Source organism: Heloderma suspectum, chromosome 3 (genome assembly GCF_057233095.1).
Source record: "Heloderma suspectum isolate Gila_16-S chromosome 3, 16-S_ref, whole genome shotgun sequence".
In the NCBI taxonomy this organism is placed as follows: domain Eukaryota; kingdom Metazoa; phylum Chordata; class Lepidosauria; order Squamata; family Helodermatidae; genus Heloderma; species Heloderma suspectum.
This window is the reverse complement of record NC_139460.1, coordinates 455,250-481,756: the sequence shown is the minus strand read 5'-3', so window position 1 is coordinate 481,756 and position 26,507 is coordinate 455,250. Positions and strand designations below refer to the sequence as shown.

Sequence of the window (26,507 nt, the reverse complement as noted above, 5' to 3'; positions counted from 1 at the left end):
TGTCGGTACTTCCTTTCCTTCCGTCTTTTCCTGACCTATTTCTAATATCTTCCCTGTCCCCCTGGTCTTCCTGCCTGTCAACCATCTCATGTCCTTTCGCTTCTTGCCTCTTTCTCCTTTCTTCTGCTCTCCTTATTGCCTCTTGACATCTTATTGGGTGCTTTCCATTATATTTTGCTTCTGGACACTACAGGTAAGGATGAACTATTTCTCTACATAAACTACACGTCACCTCTTTGACACAATGAATCATGGCGTGTCCAACCACTCCACACCTCAAGCACAAAGGTGTAGTACAGTTCCTTCTCTGATTATTATAACCTCCACATTGGAGCCCCTTCATGGATCACTGCCTTGTTGTGGCGAAGGGGCTTGCGTAACTCAGTGAAGCCATAAGCTATGCCATGCAGGGCCACCCAAGATGGACAGGTCATGGCAGAGAGTTCTGACAAAATGTGGTCCACTGGAGAAGGAAATGGCAACCCACTCCAGTATTCTTGCCAAGAAAACCCCATGGAACGTATCACAAGGCTAAAAGATATGACGCCGGAAGATGAGCCCCTCAGGTCGGAAGGTGTCCAATATGCTACTGGGGAAGAGCAGAGGGTATTTCCAAGTAGCGCCAGAAAGAGTGAAGCGGCTGGGCCAAAGCCGAAAGGACACTCAGCTGTGGATGTGTCTGGTGGTGAAAAGAAAATCCGATGCTGTAAAGAACAATATTGTTTAGGAACCTGGAATGTCAGATCAATGAATCAAGGTAAGCTGGAGGTGGTCAAACATGAGATGGCAAGATTGAACATCGACATCTTGGGAATCAGCGAACTAAAATGGACAGGCATGGGAGAATTTAAATCAGGTGACCATCATATCTACTATTGTGGGCAAGAATCCCTTAGAAGAAATGGAGTAGCACTCATAGTCAACAAAAGGGTGGGAAAAGCAGTATTGGGGTACAATCTTAAAAATGATAGAATGATCTCCGTACGAATCCAAGGCAAACCATTCAACATCACAGTAATTCAAGTCTATGCCCCAACCACTGAGGCCGAAGAAGCTGAGGTTGATCGGTTCTATGAAGACCTACAACACCTTCTAGAACTAACACCAAAAAAAGATGTCCTCTTCATCATAGGGGATTGGAATGCTAAAGTAGGAAGTCAAGAAATCACCGGGATAACAGGCAGGCATGGCCTTGGTGTACAAAATGAAGCAGGACAAAAGCTAATAGAGTTTTGCCAAGAGAACATGCTGATCATAGCAAACACTCTTTTCCAACAGCACAAGAGGCGACTCTACACATGGACGTCACCAGATGGTCAATATCGAAATCAGATTGATTATGTCCTTTGCAGCCAAAGATGGAGAAGCTCCATACAGTCAGTAAAAACAAGACCTGGAGCTGACTGTGGCTCAGATCATGAGCTGCTTCTTGCAAAATTTCAGCTTAAATTGAAGAACGTCGGGAAAACCACTAAACCGTTCAGGTATGACCTAAATCATATCCCTGATGAATATACAGTGGAGGTGAGGAATAGATTTCAGGGATTAGACCTGATAGACAGAGTGCCTGAGGAACTATGGACGGAGGTCCGTAACATTGTTCAGGAGGCAGCAACGAAATCCATCCCAAAGAAAAAGAAATGCAAGAAAGCAAAGTGGCTGTCTGATGAGGCTTTACAAGTAGCTCACGAAAGAAGGGAAGCGAAAAGCAAGGGAGAAAGGGGAAGATATACCCAACTGAATGCAGAGTTCCAGAGAATAGCAAGGAGAGACAAGAAGGCCTTCTTAAATGAACAATGCAAAGAAATCGAGGAAAACAACAGAATGGGAAAGACTAGAGATCTCTTCAAGAAAATTGGAGATCTCAAGGGAACGTTTTGTGCAAAGACGGGCATGATAAAGGACAAAGAAGGCAGGGACCTAACAGAAGCAGATGAGATTAAGAAGAGGTGGCAAGAATACACAGAAGAACTATACAGGAAAGATCTGAATGTCCCTGATAGCCATGATAGTGCGGTCACTGAACTTGAGCCGGACATCCTAGAGAGTGAAGTCAAGTGGGCCTTAGGAAGCATTAGTAACAACAAAGCTAGCGGAGATGACAGTATTCCAGCCGAGCTATTTAAAATCCTAAAAGATGATGCTGTTAAAGTGCTACATTCAATATGCCAGCAAATCTGGAACACTCAACAGTGGCCACAAGACTGGAAAAGGTCAGTTTACATTCCAATTCCAAAGAAGGGCAACGCCAAAGAGTGTTCAAACTACCGCACAATTGCGCTCATTTCACATGCCAGCAAGGTGATGCTCAAAATCCTACAAGCTAGGCTTCAGCAGTATGCGAACCGAGAACTACCGGAAGTACAAGCTGGGTTTAGAAGAGGCAGAGGAACTAGAGATCAAATCGCCAACATTCGCTGCATCTTTATGTTGCAGAACCCAGAGTCAGAGAGACCACGGAGTGAAGGAAAAAGAGATTCTTTATTTAACGCGCAGGCTTAAGGCTGGAATCATTTCCAAAGAGCCAGAAGCCCCGAAATACATCAGCACATTGTTTTTATAGACATTGTGACACATATGAAACGGCTCCTTCTCCCCCTCTCGCGTGGGGTTGCAGTCCTCAACATTTCTTCTCTTAGCACTATTGTTTATAATACAAGAACTGGGTTATAGGGTAGCCATGATAAGGAGAGAACAGAAGAGAACAGCAGAGAACAAGATATACAATTGTATGACCTTTGACAAGATAAGGAATTCCTGTGTCTCGTCAGCTTACAACAATATATTCAAGGGAGAAAGAGCTCAGCAAGAACATGAAGCATGAGACTGCATGAGGCTACTTAGTCTGACCCCCGATATGGCTGCTACATTCCCCCCTTAAATGCATAATTTCATTACAATTATAGCATTTTTGATAACCATACAAAGCTTTTTGTGACATACATATTACTTAGCTTCTTGTTGGGCTATTAGAGCGTAGAGGGCAGCAGTTTTACTAGCTGAGACATAAAACAGATTGGTTAAACAGCGCATAAGACAAGGAACGCAGAGACATAACAGAACTTTTATGAACAACACTGGTAGAATTAGGATGAACAATGCTTCAAGCCAGCTAAGATCTGGAAGCCAAAGGGTCAACTGATTTAGCTAATTGTTTTGTCTTATTGCTTTGTTAGCTACTAAATATAGCTTGTTGATTTGTTTATCTACAGCATTGCCATTATCAGTTAAGTTAAAACAACAGAGCTTTTGGTGTGTCTCACAACTTAAATGATGAAGAAGGAAGAGGTAATCTATATCAGCTCTGTTTTCTAGAACTGCACCTCTTAGATCACGCAACTCTTTGTTTAACAATGACAATGCTCGTGAGGTGGCATTTATGCTTTTGGCTAAGCTGCAAGCTAACCGGTTGATTTCCAGACTATTAGCCAAGGCTAAACTTGGAACCCCAACTAGTGATATTGTTAAGGCCAATTTTTCTGAGTCAAAATATAACTGCACATGACTATTACAATTTTTACTTAGTTGGAGTGCTCGAGGCTGCCGTTGACGGATTTTCTCGGGCTACAGGGGAAGAATTGGCACCAGTTCAATTGGCGGCTGAGGCAACATGGGTGGTTATTAGACAAGTTGGCAGGAATGAATGACCAAGTGCGGGAACTACATGTTTAAAACTATGAGGCAAAAGTATGTGGGCATCATTAAAAGATATGTTTTGAATTTTATTACAGTGGAAGGGGGCCAGGGATAGCTTTATATTTTCTGGAAAATGTTTGACAATTAAGCATTCGTGCACACGTAGCATTTGTTTCAGCAACGATGGGGGTGCGTAGAGTGAACTCTGTAGGGGGTAGGATCTTTGCAACCACGCCCCAATTAGCATTTTGGGAATAAGTTAAACTTACACCATAAACTCTTAACATGGTATCTTTTTGAATTTTTTCCCAGGATGTCTACAGACAGGTATTAGGCAAGAGCTAATAAGCCTGTTTGCAGGTATACCTCTTGGCAAACAAAAATGTTTTACTCTCGTGATGTTAGCCAGGTGAAGCCAGTAATTATCAGCAAATCGCTGGGACAAACTTCTCTTTCCAGGGGCAGACCCCCCTTTTTGCACCTCATTAAGGAAACACAATGCAACACTACTAACACTACAACACGCATGTTTGATCTTCTTTGGGATCTGACCGTACGCTGGGCAGCTATTCACCTGGCAAGCTGCAGTAGGTTCTAGTCCCCTTCTTCAATTCTCCAGTTGCAGGTCTGACCGTACGCAGGGGTGTCCACAGTACGGTGTGTGTCCACAGTACGGTGTGTCCACAGTAAGGTCTAGCCTGAGTCTTCTCACTGCAACTAACACTAATCTGCAAATATCTAGGTCACCATTTTTGCATCGGCAACTCTATGCTGCATGCGTTTTAGCAGAAGGAAATCTAAAAGTTATAGATCAAACTCAGCCTGCTGTACACTGAGCTGACTACAAACATAGACACACGGTCCACAGCGATGAGAGTTCAAGTTTATCAAAAGCTTCACAGCACTGTCCATGGCAAGTCTTTGACAATTTAAAATTTTAGTTCATGTGCAGAGTGTCTCTAAAAAGCCCAGACATTGATGGAGGCAAACAGAGAAGGCTCTGGGCAATGATGATGAGATGTTTCCAGCAAAGGCTCTCCACTTTTGCATCATTTTAAAAAGGGAAAGTGTGGCCCTACACCCCTTCTGACAGACAAGGGCCTTTAACTTTTTAGCAAGGCCTCTGTCTAAACAGAGCGGCACAGCTCAGCTCTCTAGCCGTGACGCTTTAACCTGGGCAACTCTTCTGTAAATTTTATTCAACTTCTGTCAGGTTCTCACAGACATTTTAAAAACTTACTCTTTTTTTTCCTTCTAACCTGGTACACGAAAGCACTGAAACACTGAGTGCTGAAACTCAGGACGCTGGGGGGTGATGGGCATCACCTTATACTTGCATTTTTCAAGCAGCCATTAATCTTCGGGGAGGCGGTGGGGTGATTTGCAGGACTTCAAAGGCAAGCTTCTCAGTTTGTCTGTATTTGTAAATCCCAAGCTTAAAACAGGACACGATGAGGTACAGGGCAGCCAAATTCTTGCTTTGGCATGGGCAACAAATAACTTGGGTTAGCTTTCTTCGCTGGGGTCTCAAACAGGAAAACAGTCTTAATTTAAAGTTGTAACATCACTGACAGCGTCAGCCAGCCAGCTACACAGATCTCATTGTTTTTTAAGACAGTTGCTCCAATATCTTCTTTTCTTCTCAATCAGGTTGGGTCTCCCAGCTTACACAGTTTATTGCAGCTTTCAGGAGCACGGTAGTAGCGTGATTTTGGCTTGGCCAGGAACATGCTGTCTGGTTTCTCGGTCTCTTTAGCACACACATTTAGGCAGTGTAACACTGGACACTCAAATCAGTGAGATTTCTTCATTGCAGGGAATCCCACGGCAAAAGCTTAATGGTTACGCTCTTCAGAAATCATATAGCTGATGGTCAGTAGCTACAGGCTCTATGCAATTCTAACACAGTTCAAAGCTAAACACGGTTACCTTGACAGAGATCTTCAACATGGTCTTTCCGCTTCATTCTGCTTTGGGACAGTCTTATGGCACACTTTTCACTCGAAGAGGGGTCTAGCCTGTGCTCTGGGGGCTGATTCTTCACCTTTATTTTCTATTTTGCCTTCATCTTCTGGGTCTTCATTTTCAGTTTCCATTTCTTAGGGATTTCATCTCAATTAGGTGAGGTGATGATGTTGCACAACTCAGAAGGTTGTGGGCAATTTTCCTGCCCCCCCCCTCTCGGCGCGCTAGGCTAACAGCTACTTCTTCGGCCTTACACTTTTACTCTCCCACGCTTTGTTAAAAGCCAGACTGTCCTGCAACATTTCTCTAATTAACAGCCTCAGATCTGGTGTTTTTTTTCCTCTCAGCTCGACCTTGAGCTTTTTGCTGTTTTTTCTTTCTATTCTGAATCTTTTTAAAAAAACCTTTTTCCTTCTTTGTTTGACATACATCTCAAGGGGGTGCAAGGTTTGCTTCCCCCACCACCCATAGCCTCCCTCCTAAATTGAAGACAGACACAATTAGGGAATGGGAATTGGTCAGTGAGTAAGGGGTCTCACTGGCCGACACAAGAGGATTTTATACACCACGCACTTTGCTACTGGCCTGGGCACCCGGACAGTCAACGGTATGCGTCAGAAACCGCAGTAGCCGCTCACACAATCATCAATCTCTCCACTGCATCCATATGTCCCTGCCACCCACTTTTCCCACTTTTTACCAGAGCGGAAAGTGGCTTCCCCAACTTCCTCAGCTTCCTACTGAGTACTGGCGTGCTGGGTACTGGCGCCCGCTCGGGGGTGTGATCAGGCCCCCCTTCTACCCACAAGGAGTAGGTTCTTTTGTATACGTATACCACCAACACTGACCTTCTTCATAAGGCGGGGCCCTCTTTTTTTCTGCCCAGTGGCCTTTCTCCCTAAAGGCGGGGCCCTCTTTTTCCCATATACTTGCCTTTCTCCTGAAGGCTTCCAATGTGGGTTTCAACTCAATTGCAGCTGCGATACAGGCAGGGCTCAAGTTCCTTCCTCTGCTTCCCAAGGTTCTCTTGCTGCTCGCTGCCGTTTGGGCGATCCCGGTGCAGGCTTTCCCCCATTCCCTCGACAAAAAGGTCGGTGGCGCCAAGAAAGGGAGGCATGCGCCGAGCTCTCCCTCCCGGTGCGGCGATCAAGAGCAGACAAATGCCACCTGTCTGGCTCAGAGCCTGCCACATCCGAGTCACGGCACCATTTATGTTGCAGAACCCAGAGTCAGAGAGACCACGGAGTGAAGGAAAAAGAGATTCTTTATTTAACGCGCGGGCTTAAGGCTGGAATCATTTCCAAAGAGCCAGAAGCCCCGATTTACATTAGCACATTGGTTTTATAGACATTGTGACACATATGAAATGGCTCCTCCTCCCCCTCCCGCATGGGGTTGCAATCCTCAACATTTCTTCTCTTAGCACTATTGTTTATAATACAAGAACTGGGTTATAGGGTAGCCATGATAAGGAGAGAACAGAAGAGAACAGCAGAGAACAAGATATACAATTGTATGACCTTTGACAAGATAAGGAATTCCTGTGTCTCGTCAGCTTACAACAATATATTCAAGGGAGAAAGAGCTCAGCAAGAACATGAAGCATGAGACTGTATGAGGCTACTTAGTCTGACCCCCGATATGGCTGCTACAATGGAGAAAGCAAGAGAATTCCAGAAAAATGTCTATTTCTGCTTCATTGACTACGCTAAAGCCTTTGATTGTGTGGATCACAACAAACTGTGGCAAATTCTTAAAGTGATGGGAGTACCAGACCACCTTACCTGTCTCCTGAGAAACCTGTACGAGGGTCAAGAAGCAACAGTCAGAACCAGACATGAAACAACCGAGTGGTTCAAAATTGGGAAAGGAGTACGACAAGGCTGCATATTGTCACCCTGCTTATTTAACTTATATGCAGAGTACATCATGAGAAATGCCGGGTTGGATGAATCAGAGGTCGGAATTAAGATTGCTGGGAGAATTATCAACAACCTCCGATATGCAGACGATACCACCCTAATGGCAGAAAGCGAAGAGGATCTAAAGAGCCTCTTGTTGAGGGTGAAAGAGGAGAGTGCAAAAGCTGGTTTGAAACTCAACATTAAAAAAACGAAGATCATGGCATCTGGCCCCATCACTTCCTGGCATATAGAAGGGGAAGAAATGGAAGCAGTGACAGATTTTACTTTCTTGGGCTCCAAGATCACCGCAGACGGTGACTGTAGCCATGAAATTAAAAGACGCTTGCTCCTTGGGAGGAAAGCTATGGCCAACCTAGACAGCATAGTAAGAAGCAGAGACATCACCTTGCCGACAAAGGTCCATCTAATCAAAGCTATGGTTTTCCCAGTAGTAATGTATGGCTGTGAGAGCTGGACTATAAGGAAGGCTGAGCGCCGAAGAATTGATGCTTTCCAACTGTGGTGCTGGAGAAGACTCTTACGAGTCCCCTGGACTGCAAGGAGGTCAAATCAGTCCATCCTAAAGGAAATCAACCCTGAGTGCTCATTGGAAGGACAGATAATGAAGCTGAAGCTCCAATATTTTGGCCACCTAATGCGAAGAGAAAACTCCCTGGAAAAGACCCTGATGCTGGGAAAGACTGAAGGCAAAAGGAGAAGGGGACGGCAGAGGATGAGATGGCTAGATAGCATCACGGATGCAATGAATATGAACTTGAGCACGCTCCGGGAGAGAGCGCAGGACAGGAAGGCCTGGCGTGCTATGGTCCATGGGGTCACGAAGAGTCGGACACGACTGAATGACTGAACAACAACAACAACAACCACATTGGAAGCAGGCAGGGGGTTGATCGCTATATCTCGTAGTTCCCCTGTCCGCTCCCAAAAAGAAATATTTTGGCAGATGTTTATACTGACCACTCCCCTTATTTTCATTTAATGTCACTATGGCATGGAACTCTCCCATCCATACCCCATTTTCAGAGAATTTTTTCTGAGGTTCCATCAACACTCTACAGTGTCGGCTCAGCCACCTTGATATGTCTTCCTCGGGGATAACCGTTGTTCTAAAACTCACAGTCAAAACTTTTGTTTCCCCTTGAAACAAAGGCACAACATCAAAATCCTGGAACACGGTTTTCCTCATCCTAATGGCGTGTTTGCAGAGATCCCAAAATTTTTGGTACGAAATTTCCGAGACCAGGCAAATATCCACTTCTCTCATGCCCGGGGGTATGATCACTGCCAGTAATTCATCCCTCGGGTAACGGAGCAAATCGAAGAGCATGGTTCTATGTATGAACGTGACAATTTTTGTTCATCATGCCCCTTGTATCGCAAACGTACCACAAACCTTTGTTTCGGATCGTTCACATCGGGGATCTGAGCATAATATCGGTCGAGTAAGTCCTTGTCACCGAAAAGTTCCCCTTCCGAGACCATGCCCAGTCCATGAGACCCACCTGTCCCCGTCTGTCTCACCCTTGTACTGTCCGCTGTAGCTGACGCATACGTTTTAGGTGCAGATTCGGGCGATTTATTCCTTCTGTTTGTTGTTTGTTTTATATTTCCCCCCTTTGTTCTGACAACATCAGTGTCTTTGCTTGCCGTGGTTTCTCCAACGAGCTCATTTCTCTCGGAGGAAACTTATTGTGCGACACACACACAACCTCTCTTACCCTATTGATATTTACCTTACTCGCCCAGACCCTTATAACATCTAAATCACTTCCCTCTATTTCCTCTCCCAAATGTTCTTCTCTTCGCGGCAGTACATTCTCGATGTTGTTCGAGTTTTTCTCAGGTCCAGCTTGTTTGTCCTTTTCCGATTTGTTGTCCTCATTATTCCCTTCTGGTCTCACTTTAGGCCTAGCCCCCTTTTCAATATCTGACAAAAATTTCTTTTGCCTGCTGGCCACTCTTTTGCGTGCTTCTTCTTCTTGTCGATGGAGAAAATGCTTTATCTCTAGATGAGGAGTGAAGATCACAAGAGCCAGTAGTCTGCCCTGATATAACAGATCCACTACCCGATCTCCACCTTCAATCATTTCCATCCTTTCCATCTCCCCCTCTCCCTCTGGCATTCCTTCCATTAACTCTTCTATCGCCTCAATCTCACCCTGTCCACCTGACTCTACTCGGGTTAATTCTTCAGATGTCCCCATCCCCAATGTTCCCTCTTCCAAATCCATTTTTAACAATTCGAGATCCTTATTTAAGGATTCTTTTCTTGGTTTCTTTTTAACTGTGCCTGGTGTATGCCCTCTTTCTAGGCTGCTGTCACTAGAATTCCCTCCCTCCAGCTCTGTCTCCGTTGTACTTCCTGTATTCCCCACACTAGCAACAGTCTGAGGCGTTTTAGGACCACTCTGTTTATCCTTCCACACTTCTTTTCCCCTTCCCTGGCATCTCACCGCTTTTTGGGGTAGCACCATAGCAGTCACCCCTGGTGAAACAAGTCGGGCCTCTATCTCTGTCGATGTAGCTCTCTCCTCCCAAGTGTCTCGTCGCGTGGTTTTCTTGCTGTCCTCTTGTGTCTGGATTTGTCTCCATCTATCTCTTTTCCTTTTGGAATTCTGTCTTCCTCCTGTTCGGGATGTTGCTTTGTGATCTTTATCCGTTGCCTCAGGCATCCGATAATTGTGAGTATCCAGTCCATGAAAACATGAGTCGGTACCAAAGTAGTGTAATCGCCAATTGACCAAAAGGCCACCACCTTCCCTTCTGTGGCCATAGACCACACCCTGTGAATCTCTTGAAAGGTCCTAATTAAATTCGCTACTTGCAACCAATCAGGAAAAGTTGCAGCGCTTGTTCTAGGTTTCCTGGCCACCAAGATCCTTTGGATGGTTGCCAAGGCAAGGGAACATGTGAATTGACCTTTAGCTTCTGTCATATCAACCATTTCTCCTTGTAGCATAGCTGTGATAGGCTGAAAAGTTTTGGATAAATAAGTCCTGTGAGCTCACCAGGTGCTTCTGAGAGCTCCAACCGAATTGGGGGTGTGTGGCCTGAGTACTCCCAGCAGCTGAGTGGGTGGGAAGCTTCAGTCTGTTTCCTGCCTCCCAGCTGAGCAGAGCAGAGCAGAGGAAGCTGGTCCAGCTGGTCCAGGGACTACAGAAGCAGGCAAGCTCCCAGAGAGCGAGCGACCAGAGAGAGCACAGGAGTTGGCCAGGGGAGTTGCAGTGGTTGAAGAGACAAAGGAGACAAAGGAGATAGAGGCTAAGAGGTAAGTGGGCTGCAGGAAGCCCAGGGGGCTGCCCTTTATCCTTCTGAGTGGCTGTGAGCTTACCAGGTGCTTCTGAGAGCTCCAACCGAATTGGGTGTGTGTGGCCTGAGTACTCTCAGCAGCTGAGTGGGTGGGAAGCTTCAGTCTGTTTCCCGCCTCCCAGCTGAGCAGAGCAGAGCAGAGGAAGCTGGTCCAGCTGGTCCAGGGACTACAGAAGCAAGCAAGCTCCCAGAGAGTGAGCGGCCAGAGCGAACGAACAGGGGGAGCAAGCAGGAGTTGGCCAGGGGAGTTCAGCAGGGGAGGTCAAGAGGGAGGCCCCTAAATTTTTTTTTTAATTTTTCATTTTTTGTTTAACTTTTTTCCATTTATTTGTCTTGTAACACACACTTCCACACCAGTGGGATTCTGCTTTTACCCTCTACTGAGTAGAGGAGCAGGCACAGGCTAGTCTAGAACAATCACAAAGCTAGACACAAAAAGGGAAAAGAGGCTATGGAAGGACAAGACTCTCCAGTGGTGGTGACCTGCAAGGTGTGTGCAATGTTTGTTTTCTTGCCTGAGAACAACATGGCCTATACCTGCAACAAGTGCAAGTTGATCACGCTTCTGGAAGAAAAAGTAAGTGGACTGGAGCGGCGACTGTCGACCCTCTGGGGGATAAGAGAACACGAATAGTTCTTGGACAGAATGGGGGAACTACAGCAGCAAAGGGCAGACCAGAAGCTTGAAGAGCAACAGCAAGAGGAGGGAGTGGGAGATGCTGAGGTGAAGAAAAATGGAGTAGAGGATACTTCTTGGAAAACGGTGACAGTTAGGAGAAGAAGAACTAGACGCCACTCTGCACCAGTGGAAGCAGTGGAGCTGTGGAACCGATTCCAGGTACTTGCAGATGAGACTGAAGGACAGCCTGCAGAGGAAGAATCACAGGGGAACCTACATGAGAGTGAGCAAGAGGCTGACGGTCAGTCAAACAGAGGCGATGAAACCCAGGCCTACAAGAAGAAGAAGAGAAGAGTGGTAGTAGTGGGAGACTCCTTGCTGCGTGGGATCGAGACCCAAGTATGTCGCGAAGACCCGTGGACTTGCCAGGTATGTTGTCTCCCGGGAGGACGAATTAGAGATGTGACTGAAAGGTTGCCTGTGCTCATAAAGCCCACTGACAGGTATCCCTTTCTTCTCATCCATGTGGGAACAAATGATACTGCCAAGCGGAGCTACGAAGAAATCACGTCAGACTTTGAAGCTTTGGGAAGGAAACTCCAGAACTTTGGGGCCCAGATAGTTTTCTCATCCAACCTTCCAGTAGTTAGAAGAGGGATAGAAAGGGAACGAAAAATACTCCGGGTGAATGACTGGCTACAAAGGTGGTGCCGACAAGAGAGATTTGGATTCTGGGACCACGGGCTATACTTCCTGGAAGATGGGCTGTTGGCTAGGGACAGGTTGCACCTCACAAAGGCTGGGAAGAATGTGTTTGGCCACAGCATGAAGAACATCAGGAGGGCTTTAAACTGAGTCCTACAGGGAGGGAAGATGTAATGTTGGGGGTAACAGTGGACGTAGGCGCATGCATTGCAACAGAGAGAACAGCTCTGATAGCGCCCAATAATAGTCTTCAGACACATGTAAGAAGAAAGCCAGACTAAAGCACATGGTCTTCAATGTCTATACACTAATGCCCAGAGTATGGGAAACAAACAGAACGAACTTGAACTCTTAATACAGGAGAGAAATTATGACTTGATAGATATAACTGAGACTAGGTGGGATGACTCTCATGACTGGAATACAGCAATTGAAGGATATAACTTGTTCAAAAAGAACAGGAGGAACAGAAAGGGAGGTGGGGTTGCACTGTATGTGAAAAATACATATCTCTGCACAGAAATACAGGAGCATGAGCTTGATAGCCCCATCGAGAGCATCTAGTTCAAAATAAATGGAGCTAGGAATAAAAGGAACCCGGTGGTCGGAGTCTACTACCGGCCACCCAATCAAGGAGAAGACAAGGATGAAACTTTTGAAAAGCAAATAGCCAATGTTTTAAGGAAGCATGATGTAGTAGTCATGGGGGACTCAGCTTCCCCGATATTTGTTGGGAGACAAAACATGGCCCCTCCAGGAAATTCCTGACTTGTGTGTTCGATAACTTCCTCCTACAGAAAGTAGAGGAAGGAACTAGAGGATCGGCTATCCTTGACTTGATCCTAACCAACAGAGATGACTTAGTGGATAAAGTAGCCGTTACAGGAACTCTGGGGGAAAGCGACCATGTTGTATTTCTGTGCAGAGATCTGTATTTTTCACATACAGTGCAACCCCACCTCCCTTTCTGTTCCTCCTTTTCTTTTTGAACAAGTTATATCCTTCAATTGCAGAGGTGCTCAATTCCTACCTTGGCTCAGTCTTCTCCCAAAAGAGGGTCTATGACCCCCGTGGCAATGGCGAAGTACAGGCTGAAGGGGCAGGATTGCAGCTTGAGATGGATAGACATATGGTCAAGGAACACCTAATTACTTTGAATGAGTTCAAATCTCCAGGTCCAGATGAACTGCATCCTAGAGTCATAAAGGAACTGGCAGAAGAACTCTCAGAACCGCTGTCTATTCTCTTTGAGAAATCATGGAGGACGGGGGAAGTGCCAGATGACTGGAGGAGGGCTAATGTTGTCCCTATCTTCAAAAAGGGTAAAAAGGAAGAACCTGGGAACTACAGACCAGTCAGTCTGACATCAATCCCTGGGAAAAATTCTGGAGCAGTTGATAAAGCATCTGGAAGTGTTGCAGAAATCGGAGTCAGAGAGACTACGGAGTGAAGGAAAAAGAGTTCTTCTTTATTAACGTGCGGGCTTTATGGCTGGAATCACTTCCAAAGTGCCAAAAGCCCTGAGGTACATCAGCAAATTGTTTTTATAGACATTATGACACATATGAAAAAGCTCCTCCGCCCCCCTCCGTGTGGTCTTGCAGTATTCAGCATTTTCTCTTCTAGCACCATTGTTTATAGTCCAGGAAACTGGATATAGGGCATGATAAGCAGAGAACATAACTCTGACTTTAGCCTTGTTGACGAGATAAGAAATTCCTGCGTCTCATCAGCTTACAAAAATGTATTTAAGAGAGAAAGAGCTCAGCAAGGACATGAGGCATGAGGCTACTTAGTCTGACCCTCTACATTGCTACTACATTTCCCCCCTTAAATGCATAATTTTATTACAATTATAGCATTTCTGATAAGCGAATGCTCATAATAGTCTGCAAAGCACAATACAAAACTTTTTATAACAGACATATCACTTAATTCTCTGTTGGGCTATTAGAGCGTAGAGGGCGGCAGTTTTACTAGCCGAGACATAAAACAGATTGGTTAAACAGCGCATAAAACAAGGAATGCAAAGGCATAACAGTACTTTTATGAACAACGCTGGTAGAATTAGGATGAACAATGCCTTAAGCTAGCTAAAATTTGGGAGCCAAGAGGTTAACCAATCTAGCCAATTGTTTTGTCCCATTGTTATGTCAGCTACTTTATTATGCAGAGTATTGATTTGAACATCTACAGCATTACTATTATCAGTAAAATTAAAACAACAAAGCGTCTGGTGTACTTCACAGCTTAAATGATGGAGGAGAAAGAGATTAAAAAAGCCTGTTTGCAGGTATATCTCTTGGCAAACAAAAATGTTCTACTCCCGTGATGTTAGCCAGGTGAAGCCAGTAATTATCAGCGAATCGCTGGGACAGACTTCCCCCTCCAGGGGCAGACCCCCCTTTAGTACACGTTATTAAAAAACACAACACTACTACTACTACTACAACTCGCATGTTTTGTTTTCTTTGGGATCTGACCGTACGCCAGGCAGCTATCACCTGGCTAGCTGCAGTAGGGTCTAGTCCCCTTTTTCAATTCTCTCCAGTTTGAGGTCTGACCGTACGCTGGGTGGGCGGTCTCCAGGTGCGCCCACAGTAGGGTCTAGCCAGAGTTTTCTTACTGTTTCTTCAGAATGACTTTTAAAGGATTTTTAGCAACAGTCTACTCCCCCCTTTGCTTTCTTGACTCGTGTCCAATGTATCCAGGGTTTAATTCCAGCTACCTTCATGGCTGTGGGGGTGGAAAGTATGACAGTTTTTGGTCTTCTCCACTTGGGAGTTAAAGGGTCATTTTCCCACTCTTTAACCCATACTTCATCTCCTGGTTGGAAAGGATGAACTTCTGTGATGGGAACTGGGGCCTATTTTCTAAGACAAAACGACACTGGGCTTGAAGAACTTTGCCCAGTGTTTGGGCTTCTTGTTTAAAGCTAACGTTTTCTTGCTCTTGATGCCGCTCCAGTGTCAATCATGAAGTCTATGTCACGGCTCCTCACAGTCAATGTCACGGCCCCTTACAAGCTGTCCCCTCTCTCGCCCGTTCTGGCCTCTTTGGTTCTCTCCTTTGTGTATTTGATTCATTTTATTTGGGCATTCATGCCACCAATGTCCATCTTGTCCGCACTGGGCACACTGGTTCTTTCCTAAGAATCCTCTGCCTCTGCCGGGTCTTCTTCTATTTCCTCGTCCACGTTTTCTTGGGCCTCTGGGTCGAGGGGGGTATACTGGCGATAGGCATCTAAAAGACGCTCCAAGTACGCTCTGGGGCCTCGGTGGCACCTTGCAGCACTTTAGACACCCTGGTCATATTAACTGACTTCTTAATACCTGCCCTCATGGCTTTTAACAGCGGGGTTTGATACTGGGTGAGGCGCTCTAGCCCCGCTTGTGTGTTGGGATTCCAGCGAGGGTTTGTTTTTTTGTTTTGTTTTTTACTTACAAGGAGACTTTATTGGGTAACTTACAGCACACAGGCATACCCAATGGTTGGACCAGACAGCCTCTCTGAACCACGAGCCATTGGGCTAAATGGGTTTTATACCATACATGTTACCTATGAGGCAGCACATAGGTAACATGTATTGTGCTTTGCAAACTATTATGAGCATTCGCTTATCAGAAATGCTATAATTGTAATAAAATTATGCATTTAAGGGGGGAAATGTAGTAGCAATGTAGAGGGTCAGACTAAGTAGCCTCATGCCTCATGTCCTTGCTGAGCTCCTCCGCCCCCCCTCCGTGTGGTCTTGCGGTATTCAGCATTTTCTAGCACCATTTTTTATAGTCCAGGAAATGGGTTATAGGGCATGATAAGCAGAGAACATGATAACTCTGACTTTAGCCTTGTTGACAAGATAAGAAATTCCTGCGTCTCATCAGCTTACAAAAATATATTTAAGAGAGAAAGAGCTCAGCAAGGACATGAGGCATGAGGCTACTTAGTCTGACCCTCTACATTGCTACTACAGAAGCACCTTGAAAACAATGCAGTGATTACTCGAAGCCAACATGGATTTGTCAAAAACAAGTCCTGCCGGACAATCTGATCTCATTTTTTGATCAAGTAACCTCCCTTGTGGACCGTGGGAATGCTGTAGACATCATATACCTTGACTTCAGCAAAGCTTTCGACAAAGTTCCCCATGATATCCTGATGAGCAAACTAGCTCGAAGTGGGCTAGATGAAACAACGATCCGGTGGCTCCACAGTTGGCTACAGAATCGGACTCAAAGAGTGCTTCTCAATGGGACCTTCTCAAACTGGGGAGAGGTAACGAGTGGGGTACCGCAGGGCTCAGTCCTGGGCCCAGTGCTCTTCCACGTTTTTATTAATGACTTGGAGGAGGAGGTGCAGGGAATGCTGATCAAATTTGCAGACGACACAAAATTGGGCGGGATAGCTAATCCTTTGGAAGACAGAACCAAAATTCAAAGTGATCGGGATAGACTGGAGCGCTGGGCAGAAAACAACAGAATGACATTTAATAGGGACAAATGCCAAGTTCTGCACCTAGGAAAAAGAAACCCAATGCACAGTTACAAGATGGGGGATACGTGGCTCAACCACACTACAAGAGAGAAGGATCTTGGAATTGTTGTCCATCACAAGCTGAATATGAGCCAACAATGTGATGTGACTGCAAAAAAGGCAAATGCTCTTTTGGGCTGCATTAATAGAAGCATCGCTTCCAAATCCCGGGAAGTACTAGTTCCTCTCTACTCAGCACTGGTTAGGCCTCATCTGGAGTACTGTGTCCAGTTCTGGGGACCACACTTTAAGAAGGACGCAGACAAACTGGAGAGGGTTCAGAGGAGGGCAACAAAGATGATCAGGGAACTGGAAACAAAGCCCTCTGAAGAGAGACTGAAAGAACTGGGCATGTTTAGCCTTGAGAAGAGAAGACTGAGGAGAGATATGATAGCACTCTTCAAGGACTTGAAAGGTTGTCACAGAGAGGAAGGCTAGGATCTCTTCTCGATCATCCCAGAGTGCAGGACTCGGAATCATGGGCTCAAGTGACAGGAAGCCAGATTCCAGCTGAACATCAGGAAAAACTTCCTGACTGTTAGAGCGATATGACAATGGAACCAATTCCCTAGGGAGGTGGTGGGCTCTCCCACACTGGAGGCCTTCAAGACGAGGTGGACAGCCATGCTGTGGATGCTGTGACTTGGATTCCTTCATTAAGCAGGGGGTTGGACTCGATGGCCTTGTAGGCCCCTTCCAACCCTACTATTCTATGATTCTATGAGGTCCATATTTTTTCATGACTGACTTTCCTTAGGTTGTAAGTTGGCACTTCTGGTAAAGCGAAGTGTGCAACTACTGTACATAACCCCAGAGTCGCACCATGTCATTCTTGCTGCGACATGGTGCGCACCGACATGGTGCGCACCCTAGGAACTACCACATTATTTTATGTGGTAGTTCCTAGGGAGGAGGAGGGGAGAGAACAAACAGGTAGAGCACGAGAAACGAAAAGTCCCTGGTATAATCCCGAAGATGAGGATGAGGATTTCCTTGCTCAGGCGATCAAAGGGGCATCTGATGAAGGTGACACACGAAAGAGATACATGGTTTGCTTTCGTTATGCGGGAAATGACCCCCAAGGAGAAGCAAGGTCATACATTGCAAAAAAACTCCTTAGAGACGCATTAGATATAAACAGAAATGACGTTATGGCTGTTATTCAACTTTGAGGGTCGAGAGAGGTGGAAGTTTGCCTAGCATCAGAGAAAGCATATAAGCGGTTTTGGTTCAACTGCAAAGTAACACGAAGGGTATTCCCGCAGTTGCTAAAGGATTTTGAGTTAGTGCCCTTGTTTAAGAAGGATACAAAGGTGCTCACCGTGATTTTTCGCACCACAGCAATACTGGCGCATGATGTCACTCTGTGGGTATCCAAATATGCAACTATCCTAATGGGGCCAGACAAAAAGTATGATGATGACGGTTTTTGGAATGGAGAATATCGATGTATAGTGACCTTCAAAGATCAAGAAGAGCACCAAAATCGAGGAAAAATACCGAAGTAATTTTATTTAGGTTCAGAGCGTGGCATCAGTAAGTACAGCAGCCAGCCCGCAGCCTGTTTTCAATGTGGGTCATATGAACACAGACGCCTTACATGCATGACACACTTATGTGCCAGGTATGGTAGTAGGGGACAGCTAACGGTCAATTGCCGTAGGGGTATATGCTGTAATCTCTGTGATGCAGTGGGGCATACCTATTTTTGGTGCCCCAAATTGCTTTATAACATTTTGGATACACAGAAGTTTGACAAAGCTACCCGCATGGCTGCATGGCCGAAAGAGGAAAGCAAAGGGCGAGTGAGAGACACCAAGCAAATGAGCAAGGATCATTTTGCTTGACCCTGGTCAAGCATGCTGCCTGTCAGGAGGCGCCCTAGCAGCCTCTTTCAGTAGACTCCAATAGCCAACTCAAGACACAGACGAAAGGATTCTTTTCAAGGCTTTAATCCTTTTACAACTTAATGACTCTTTCAGATGCTAATCACCAGTGACTAAGCAAGGAACAGCAGAGTGGCCTATGCGCCGAGTAGGCAGTTGATCCCCGTTTGAAGGAAAGTCACTTGAAGACCCTGAACTTATGGGCTAGGGAGAGATCCTCCCTCTTTCCCTTGGGTCCACGGAAGGCGGCTGTTGCTTGCGCAGCAAACGGGCGCTACGCCTCCTTTCCACGCCTTCCATCGCTCGTTGCTCCCTGTGTCTGCGTCAAGCGTCCAGCAAGCCCCCCTCCCGCACTTTCTCACTACTAGGATCACTATCTCAGGAATGCCGGCAGGAGGAATCTCTGCCAGCTGCTGTGCCTGTGAGGGATGAGCTGGCTCCTCTCCCACGGATTGCTGACCCTCTTCAGAATCAGAACTGCTCTGGGGTTCTCTTGGCTCAGTTTCCACCCTTACATCATCCCCACTCCCATGAGGCCCCCCCTCGTGCTCTTCCCCTGGGGCCCTGGGTTTGTGGGGGTACAGCTGGTGGAAACGCCTCAGCAGCAACGGAGCATGCACATTTTCCGCGGGTTCCCAGGTTCGCTCATCTGGCCCGTACCCCTTCCAGTCCACTAGATATTGCAGGCGGCTGCGAGAAAGGCAGGAGTTCAGAGTCTCCGCGACCTCAAACTCCTCCTCCCCCTCCACCAGCACTGGCGGCGGGGGGGAACTGACCGAGCGATGAGGGTCACCAGAAACCAGGGGTGACAGCAAGGACCAATGAAAAACAGGATGGATCTTCATGGAGGGGGGGAGAGCCAGGCAAAAAGCAACTGGGTTAATCTGGGCCGTAATCTGGAAAGGCCCTGTGCGGTGAGGCACGAGCTTCCTTGCGGGCGACTGAGAGGGGAGGTATTGGGTGGACAACCAAACTCAGTCCCCCAGTTGCAGAGATGGGCCCAGCTGGTGCCACCAGTCTGCAGAGGGCTTGTAGGCTGTCTTGGCTTGCTCGAGGGAGTCCCATAAGAGGTGGTGCACCGCTCGCAACTCCTCTAAAAAGTCATGGGCCGCTGGCACCAAAGAGGGAGCTAAGGTGGACGAGAAAGCCTTGGGGTGGTAACCAAAATTGGCCAAAAATGGAGTTTGGTGGGTGGAAGCATGGCAGGCATTGTTATGAGCAAATTCTGCGAGAGGCAGCAAGGAAAACCAGTCATCTTGCTGGTAATTGACATAACAGCGCAAATATTGCTCCAGAGTCGCATTGATGCGCTCGGTCTGACCGTCCGTCTGTGGATGGAGGGCAGAGGAAAGGCAGAGAGTCACACGGAGAAGCCCAAGTAGCTCCCTCCAGAAATGGGCAGTGAATTGGGGGCCCCTATCCGAAATGACCCCTTCATGGATTACTGCCTTGTTGTGGCGAAGGGGCTTGCGTAACTCAGTGAAGCCATAAGCTATGCCATGCAGAGCCACCCAAGACGGACAGGTCATGGCAGAGAGTTCTGACAAAATGTGGTCCACTGGAGAAGGAAATGGCAACCCACTCCAGTATTCTTGCCAAGAAAACCCCATGGAACGTATCACAAGGCTAAAAGAGATGACGCCGGAAGATGAGCCCCTCAGGTCAGAAGGTGTCCAATATACTACCGGGGAAGAGCAGAGGGTATTTCCAAGTAGCGCCAGAAAGAGTGAAGCGGCTGGGCCAAAGCCAAAAGGACACTCAGCTGTGGATGTGTCTGGTGGTGAAAAGAAAATCCGATGCTGTAAAGAACAATATTGTTTAGGAACCTGGAATGTCAGATCAATGAATCAAGGTAAGCTGGAGGTGGTCAAACATGAGATGGCAAGACTGAACATCGACATCTTGGGAATCAGCGAACTAAAATGGACAGGCATGGGCGAATTTAATTCAGGTGACCATCATATCTACTATTGTGGCCAAGAATCCCTTAGAAGAAATGGAGTAGCACTCATAGTCAAGAAAAGGGTAGGAAAAGCAGTACTGGGGTACAATCTCAAAAATGATAGAATTATCTCAGTACGAATCCAAGGCAAACCATTCAACATCACAGTAATTCAAGTTATATTTCAATAATAATAATTCAAGTTATGATAATTCAAGTTATGATAATTCAAGTTATGAGTTCTAAAACTTAATCATAAAACTTCTATGATTCTATGATCTATGATTCTAAGTCTTATGCCCCAACCACTGATGCCGAAGAAGCTGAGGTTGATCGGTTCTATGAAGACCTACAACACCTTCTAGAACTAACACCAAAAAAAGATGTCCTCTTCATCATAGGGGATTGGAATGCTAAAGTAGGAAGTCAAGAAATCACTGGGATAACAGGCAGGCATGGCCTTGGTGTACAAAATGAAGCAGGACAAAAGCTAATAGAGTTTTGCAAAGAGAACACGCTGATCATAGCAAACACTCTTTTCCAACAGCACAAGAGACGACTCTACACATGGACATCACCAGATGGTCAATATCGAAATCAGATTGATTATGTCCTTTGCAGCCAAAGATGGAGAAGCTCCATACAGTCAGTAAAAACAAGACCTGGAGCTGACTGTGGCTCAGATCATGAGCTGATTCTTGCAAAATTTTGGCTTAAATTGAAGAACGTAGGGAAAACCACTAAACCATTCAGGTATGACCTAAATCATATCCCTTATGAATACACAGTGGAGGTGAGGAATAGATTTAAGGGATTAGACCTGATAGACAGAGTGCCTGAGGAACTATGGATGGAGGTCCGTAACATTGTTCAGGAGGCAGCAACAAAATCCATCCCAAAGAAAAAGAAATGCAAGAAAGCCAAGTGGCTGTCTGATGAGGCTTTACAAGTAGCTGAGGAAAGAAGGGAAGCAAAAAGCAAGGGAGAAAGGGGAAGATATACCCAACTGAATGCAGAGTTCCAGAGAATTGCAAGGAGAGACAAGAAGGCCTTCTTAAATGAACAATGCAAAGAAATCAAGGAAAACAACAGAATGGGAAAGACTCGAGATCTCTTCAAGAAAATTGGAGATCTCAAGGGAACGTTTTGTGCAAAGATGGGCATGATAAAGGACAAAGAAGGCAGGGACCTAACAGAAGCAGATGAGATTAAGAAGAGGTGGCATGAATACACAGAAGAACTATACAGGAAAGATCTGAATGTCCCTGATAGCCATGATAGTGCGGTCACTGAACTTGAGCCGGACATCCTAGAGAGTGAAGTCAAGTGGGCCTTAGGAAGCATTAGTAACAACAAAGCTAGCGGAGATGACAGTATTCCAGCCGAGCTATTTAAAATCCTAAAAGATGATGCTGTTAAAGTGCTGCATTCAATATGCCAACAAATTTGGAACACTCAACAATGGCCGCAAGACTGGAAAAGGTCAGTTTACGTTCCAATTCCAAAGAAGGGCAACGCCAAAGAGTGTTCAAACTACCGCACAATTGCGCTCATTTCACATGCCAGCAAGGTGATGCTCAAAATCCTACAAGCTAGGCTTCAGCAGTATGTGAACCGAGAACTACCAGAAGTACAAGCTGGGTTTCAAAGAGGCAGAGGAACTAGAGATCAAATCGCCAACATTCGCTGCATTGTGGAGAAAGCAAGAGAATTCCAGAAAAACGTCTATTTCTGCTTCATTGACTACACTAAAGCCTTTGATTGTGTGGATCACAACAAACTGTGGCAAATTCTTAAAGTGATGGGAGTACCAGACCACCTTACCTGTCTCCTGAGAAACCTGTACGAGGGTCAAGAAGCAACAGTAAGAACCAGACATGAAACAACCGAGTGGTTCAAAATTGGGAAAGGAGTATGACAAGGCTGCATATTGTCACCCTGCTTCTTTAACTTATATGCAGAGTACATCATGAGAAATGCCAGGTTGGATGAATCAGAGGTCGGAATTAAGATTTCTGGGAGAATTATCAACAACCTCCGATATGCAGACGATACCACCCTAATGGCAGAAATGGAAGAGGATCTCAAGAGCCTCTTGTTGAGGGTGAAAGAGGAGAGTGCAAAAGCTGGTTTGAAACTCAACATTAAAAAAACTAAGATCATGGCATTTGGCCCTATCACTTCCTGGCATATAGAAGGGGAAGAAATGGAAGCAGTGACAGATTTTACTTTCTTGAGCTCCAAGATCACCGCAGATGGTGACTGTAGCCATGAAATTAAAAGACGCTTGCTCCTTGGGAGGAAAGCTATGGCCAACCTAGACAGCATAGTAAGAAGCAGAGACATCACCTTGATGATGATCTCTTGCCGGCAAAGGTCATAGAATCATAGAATAGTAGGGTTGGAAGGGGCCTACAAGGCCATCGAGTCCAACCCCCTGCTCAATGCAGGAATCCAAGTCAGAGCATCCCTGACAAATGGCTGTCCAGCCTCGTCTTGAAGGCCTCCAGTGTGGGAGAGCCCACCACTTCCCCAGGTAATCGGTTCCATTGTCATATTGCTCTTGCAGTCAGGAAGTTTTTCCTGATGTTCGGCCGGAATCTGGCTTCCTGTAACTTGAGCCCATGATTCCGTGTCCTGCACTCTGGGATGATCAAGAAGAGATCCTGGCCTTCTTCTCTGTGACAACCTTTCAAATACTTGAAGAGTGCTATCATATCTCCCTTCAGTCTTCTCTTCTCAAGGCTAAACATGCCCAGTTCTTTCAGTCTCTCCTCATAGGGCTTTGTTTCCAGTCCCCTGATCATCTTTGTTGCCCTCCTCTGAACCCTCTCCAGTTTGTCTGCATCCTTCTTAAAGTGTGGTGCCCAGAACTGGACACAGTACTCCAGATGAGGCCTAACCAGTGCTGAGTAGAGGGGAACTAGTACTTCCCGGTATTTGGAAGCGATGCTTCTATTAATGCAGCCCAAAAGAGCATTGGCCTTTTTTGCAGCCACATCACATTGTTGGGTCATATTCAGCTTGTGATTGAAAACAATTCCAAGATCCTTCTCACTTGTAGTGTGGTTGAGCCATGTATAGTGTGGTTGAGCCATGTTTCTGAGGATGGTTTTTAAAATGTTGCAGAAATCTGAGTCAGAGACTTATTTAGTCCCTTTAGTCTGACCCTCGATATGGCTACTACAAAAAGAGGGCCTGACTAATCAGGCACTGCTCCTGGGGGACCACAAATGCACCCTTGAAAAAGGCAGTGGGATTCGCCAAGTATGTGCTCAGGTCAGGACCAGCCCTATTGTTAGGGAGCCTTGCAGCTCCTCAGCCAGCTTGTTGTCCTCTGGTGTGGTGGAAGAGGCTTTCCCATTGTCACTGTTCAAGTAAGATTCAGCTATCGCCCTATGTAGGATGGAGGGGTGCCATTTTACCCTTTGCCTCAGGAAGCAAAACGCGTTGGGCCAGCCCTATGGGGGATGAGTCCCACACAATGGTATAATAGAGCTGATGAAAGGAGTGGACCTTGCAAGGGAGCCAGATATCTCCTCCCCCATGCTTTTCATGTTTTCACCAGTGAGGACACGTTTAGATAACTCTCGTTGAGTTTCCCAGTCTGTACAGTACCTTTTTTTTGCACCTAATGTGTTTTCTCAGTGCTCGGTAGTGCAGGAGTAGCTTACAACTGCACCTTGTGTCATGTGGATTGATTGCGAGTCCTCCAAGCTATGTTTCATAGATTGCTACAACAACACAGTTTTATTTGCTTGGCTATTACTCATGTGTAAAAGTCGCATTTCTCATGAAACTCTGCTTCTATCTATTTTGAATCTTTACAGAGACGCCCACAACCGTCCTCCCTGCATCCGACAGCGGAAGTGGGACAGGTGAACCAGGTCCACAGCTGCCTGCTGATGATCACCTCGTGGGCGGCGGCTCAGGTGATTTTGAAAAAAAGGCCGGAGGACTTAGCGTCATCAGTGATCCGGACAGCGAAGATGATGAGGAGCTCTTCTATATCACTGATGTCCCTGCTGAGACTGGGTCTGACTCTGTTCTCCACTTCCAGCCTTCTGCGTTCTGCGGGACCAATCCCAAACCTCAGGAACAAACGTCCCCTGCCAAGCACTGGTCAGCACCATCAACAACACCATCAACAACACCATCCACAGATGAGTGGAAACATGCAGCTCCAGATGCCACCTCATCTGGAACCGAAGGCCCCATTCCCCAAAGAAGAAATGGTGGTGGCAGGGTGAGCTCCTATGTGTGGCGCTTCTTCAAATATGCAGAGAACGACCGCTATGTCGTGATGTGCGATATCTGTCGAAGCCGTGTGCGGCTAGGAAAAGAAGGGGGCTGTCCACGAGTGGGCACGTCTGCCATGAGGCAACACATGGAGGTGCATCATCCGCTTCTTGTGCCCAAAGATAGCGACGGGAAGCCACAACCATCCAAAAAGAACAGTACCGCCTTTGTCTCATCTTCCAAAGACCTCACGCAAAGTGGTCTGGGTGGGAAGGGCACAGAAGGCAGCTTTGCTAAGAGGCAGGTCTCACTGGAGAAATGCCTTGCGCTGACACAGAAATTACCCTCTGACAGCGCCCAGGCACGACTGTGGAATCACCTCCTGACAGTGGCCATTGCAGCACGTATGCTTCCCTTCTCCCTGGTGGAAGATGAAGACTTTTTGACCTTACTTAAGAGCATCTGCCCTCGGTGGGATGTCCCCTCTCGTCACTACATTAGTGGCGTAGCCATTCCAGCCCTGGCTTCTGCAATCAGATGGGTGCTCCAACAGGATTTGAAATGTGCAGTTGGAGGAAGTGTACATTTAACGAGTGACACATGGACAAGTAACCAAACAAAGTCTTATCTGTGTGTCACCGCGCACTGGGTATCCATCAGTGCGAGCAGCCGACTGAGTTGTAGAACAGCGACATTGTCCCTCACAATGCTCTCTGGGACACACACAGTGGAAAACGTCAGCAGCATCAGTGGTGTTGTTCAGTCCTGGTTGGCCCCCTTAAATCTTACAGTGGGCTGTGTAGCAACAGACAATGCCTCAAACTACCTAAAAGCAGCCCGCATTGCACGGCTAAACCACGTTCCGTGCGTTGCGCACTGCTTGAACCTTGTGGTGCATTCTGGATTGAGCAACGCCTCCCCAAAAATTGGCAAGCTACTTAAGGTGGCCCGATCCATTTGCACCCACTTCCGGCAGTCCTGCTCAGCAATGGAGGCAATTGGCACCATCCAACGTAGCCGTGGCCTTCCAGAACACAAATTCATTTTGGATATGTCCACACGCTGGAACAGCACATTGCATATGCTTCAGAGACTCTGTGAGCAGAGACCAGCTATAAATGACTACATCACTGAGAAGCAACACCACTCCAAATTTTTTGTCACACCACATCAGTGGCTCTGGATGCAAGACCTGGTGGACATTTTAAAAATTTTCGATGAATGCACAGCGGTACTGAGTGCAGACTATGCCACACTGGGCCAAGTGCTACCTGTGCTAAGGATAGAATCATAGAATAGTAGGGTTGGAAGGGGCCTACAAGGCCATCGAGTCCAACCCCCTGCTCAATGCAGGAATCCAAGTCAGAGCATCCCTGACAAATGGCTGTCCAGCCTCGTCTTAAAGGCCTCCAGTGTGGGAGAGCCCACCACCTCCCCAGGTAATTGGTTCCATTGTCGTATTGCTCTTACAGTCAGGAAGTTTTTCCTGATGTTCAGCCGGAATCTGGCTTCCTGTAACTTTAGCCCATGATTCCGTGTCCTGCACTCTGGGATGATCAAGAAGAGATCCTGGCCTTCTTCTCTGTGACAACCTTTCAAGTACTTGAAGAGTGCTATCATATCTCCCCTCAGTCTTCTCTTCTCAAGGCTAAACATGCCCAGTTCTTTCAGTCTCTCTTCATAGGGCTTTGTTTCCAGTCCCCTGATCATCTTTGTTGCCCTCCTTTGAACCCTCTCCAGCTTGTCTG

At 46.4% G+C, this 26,507-nt stretch overlaps 1 protein-coding gene across 1 annotated transcript in view; it reads left to right on the top strand.

Annotated features, from left to right (window-relative positions):
- Positions 1–26,174, top strand: part of LOC146349147 (zinc finger BED domain-containing protein 4-like) — a 41,291-nt gene extending 15,117 nt beyond the window's left edge. The window contains exon 2 of the mRNA XM_084842214.1: positions 24,351–26,174. Within this exon, the coding sequence (XP_084698340.1) occupies positions 24,824–26,053 (1,230 nt within the window). The 5' untranslated portion in view covers positions 24,351–24,823 and the 3' untranslated portion in view covers positions 26,054–26,174. The remainder of the gene's footprint in view (positions 1–24,350) is intronic.
- Positions 26,175–26,507: the final 333 nt, after the last annotated feature.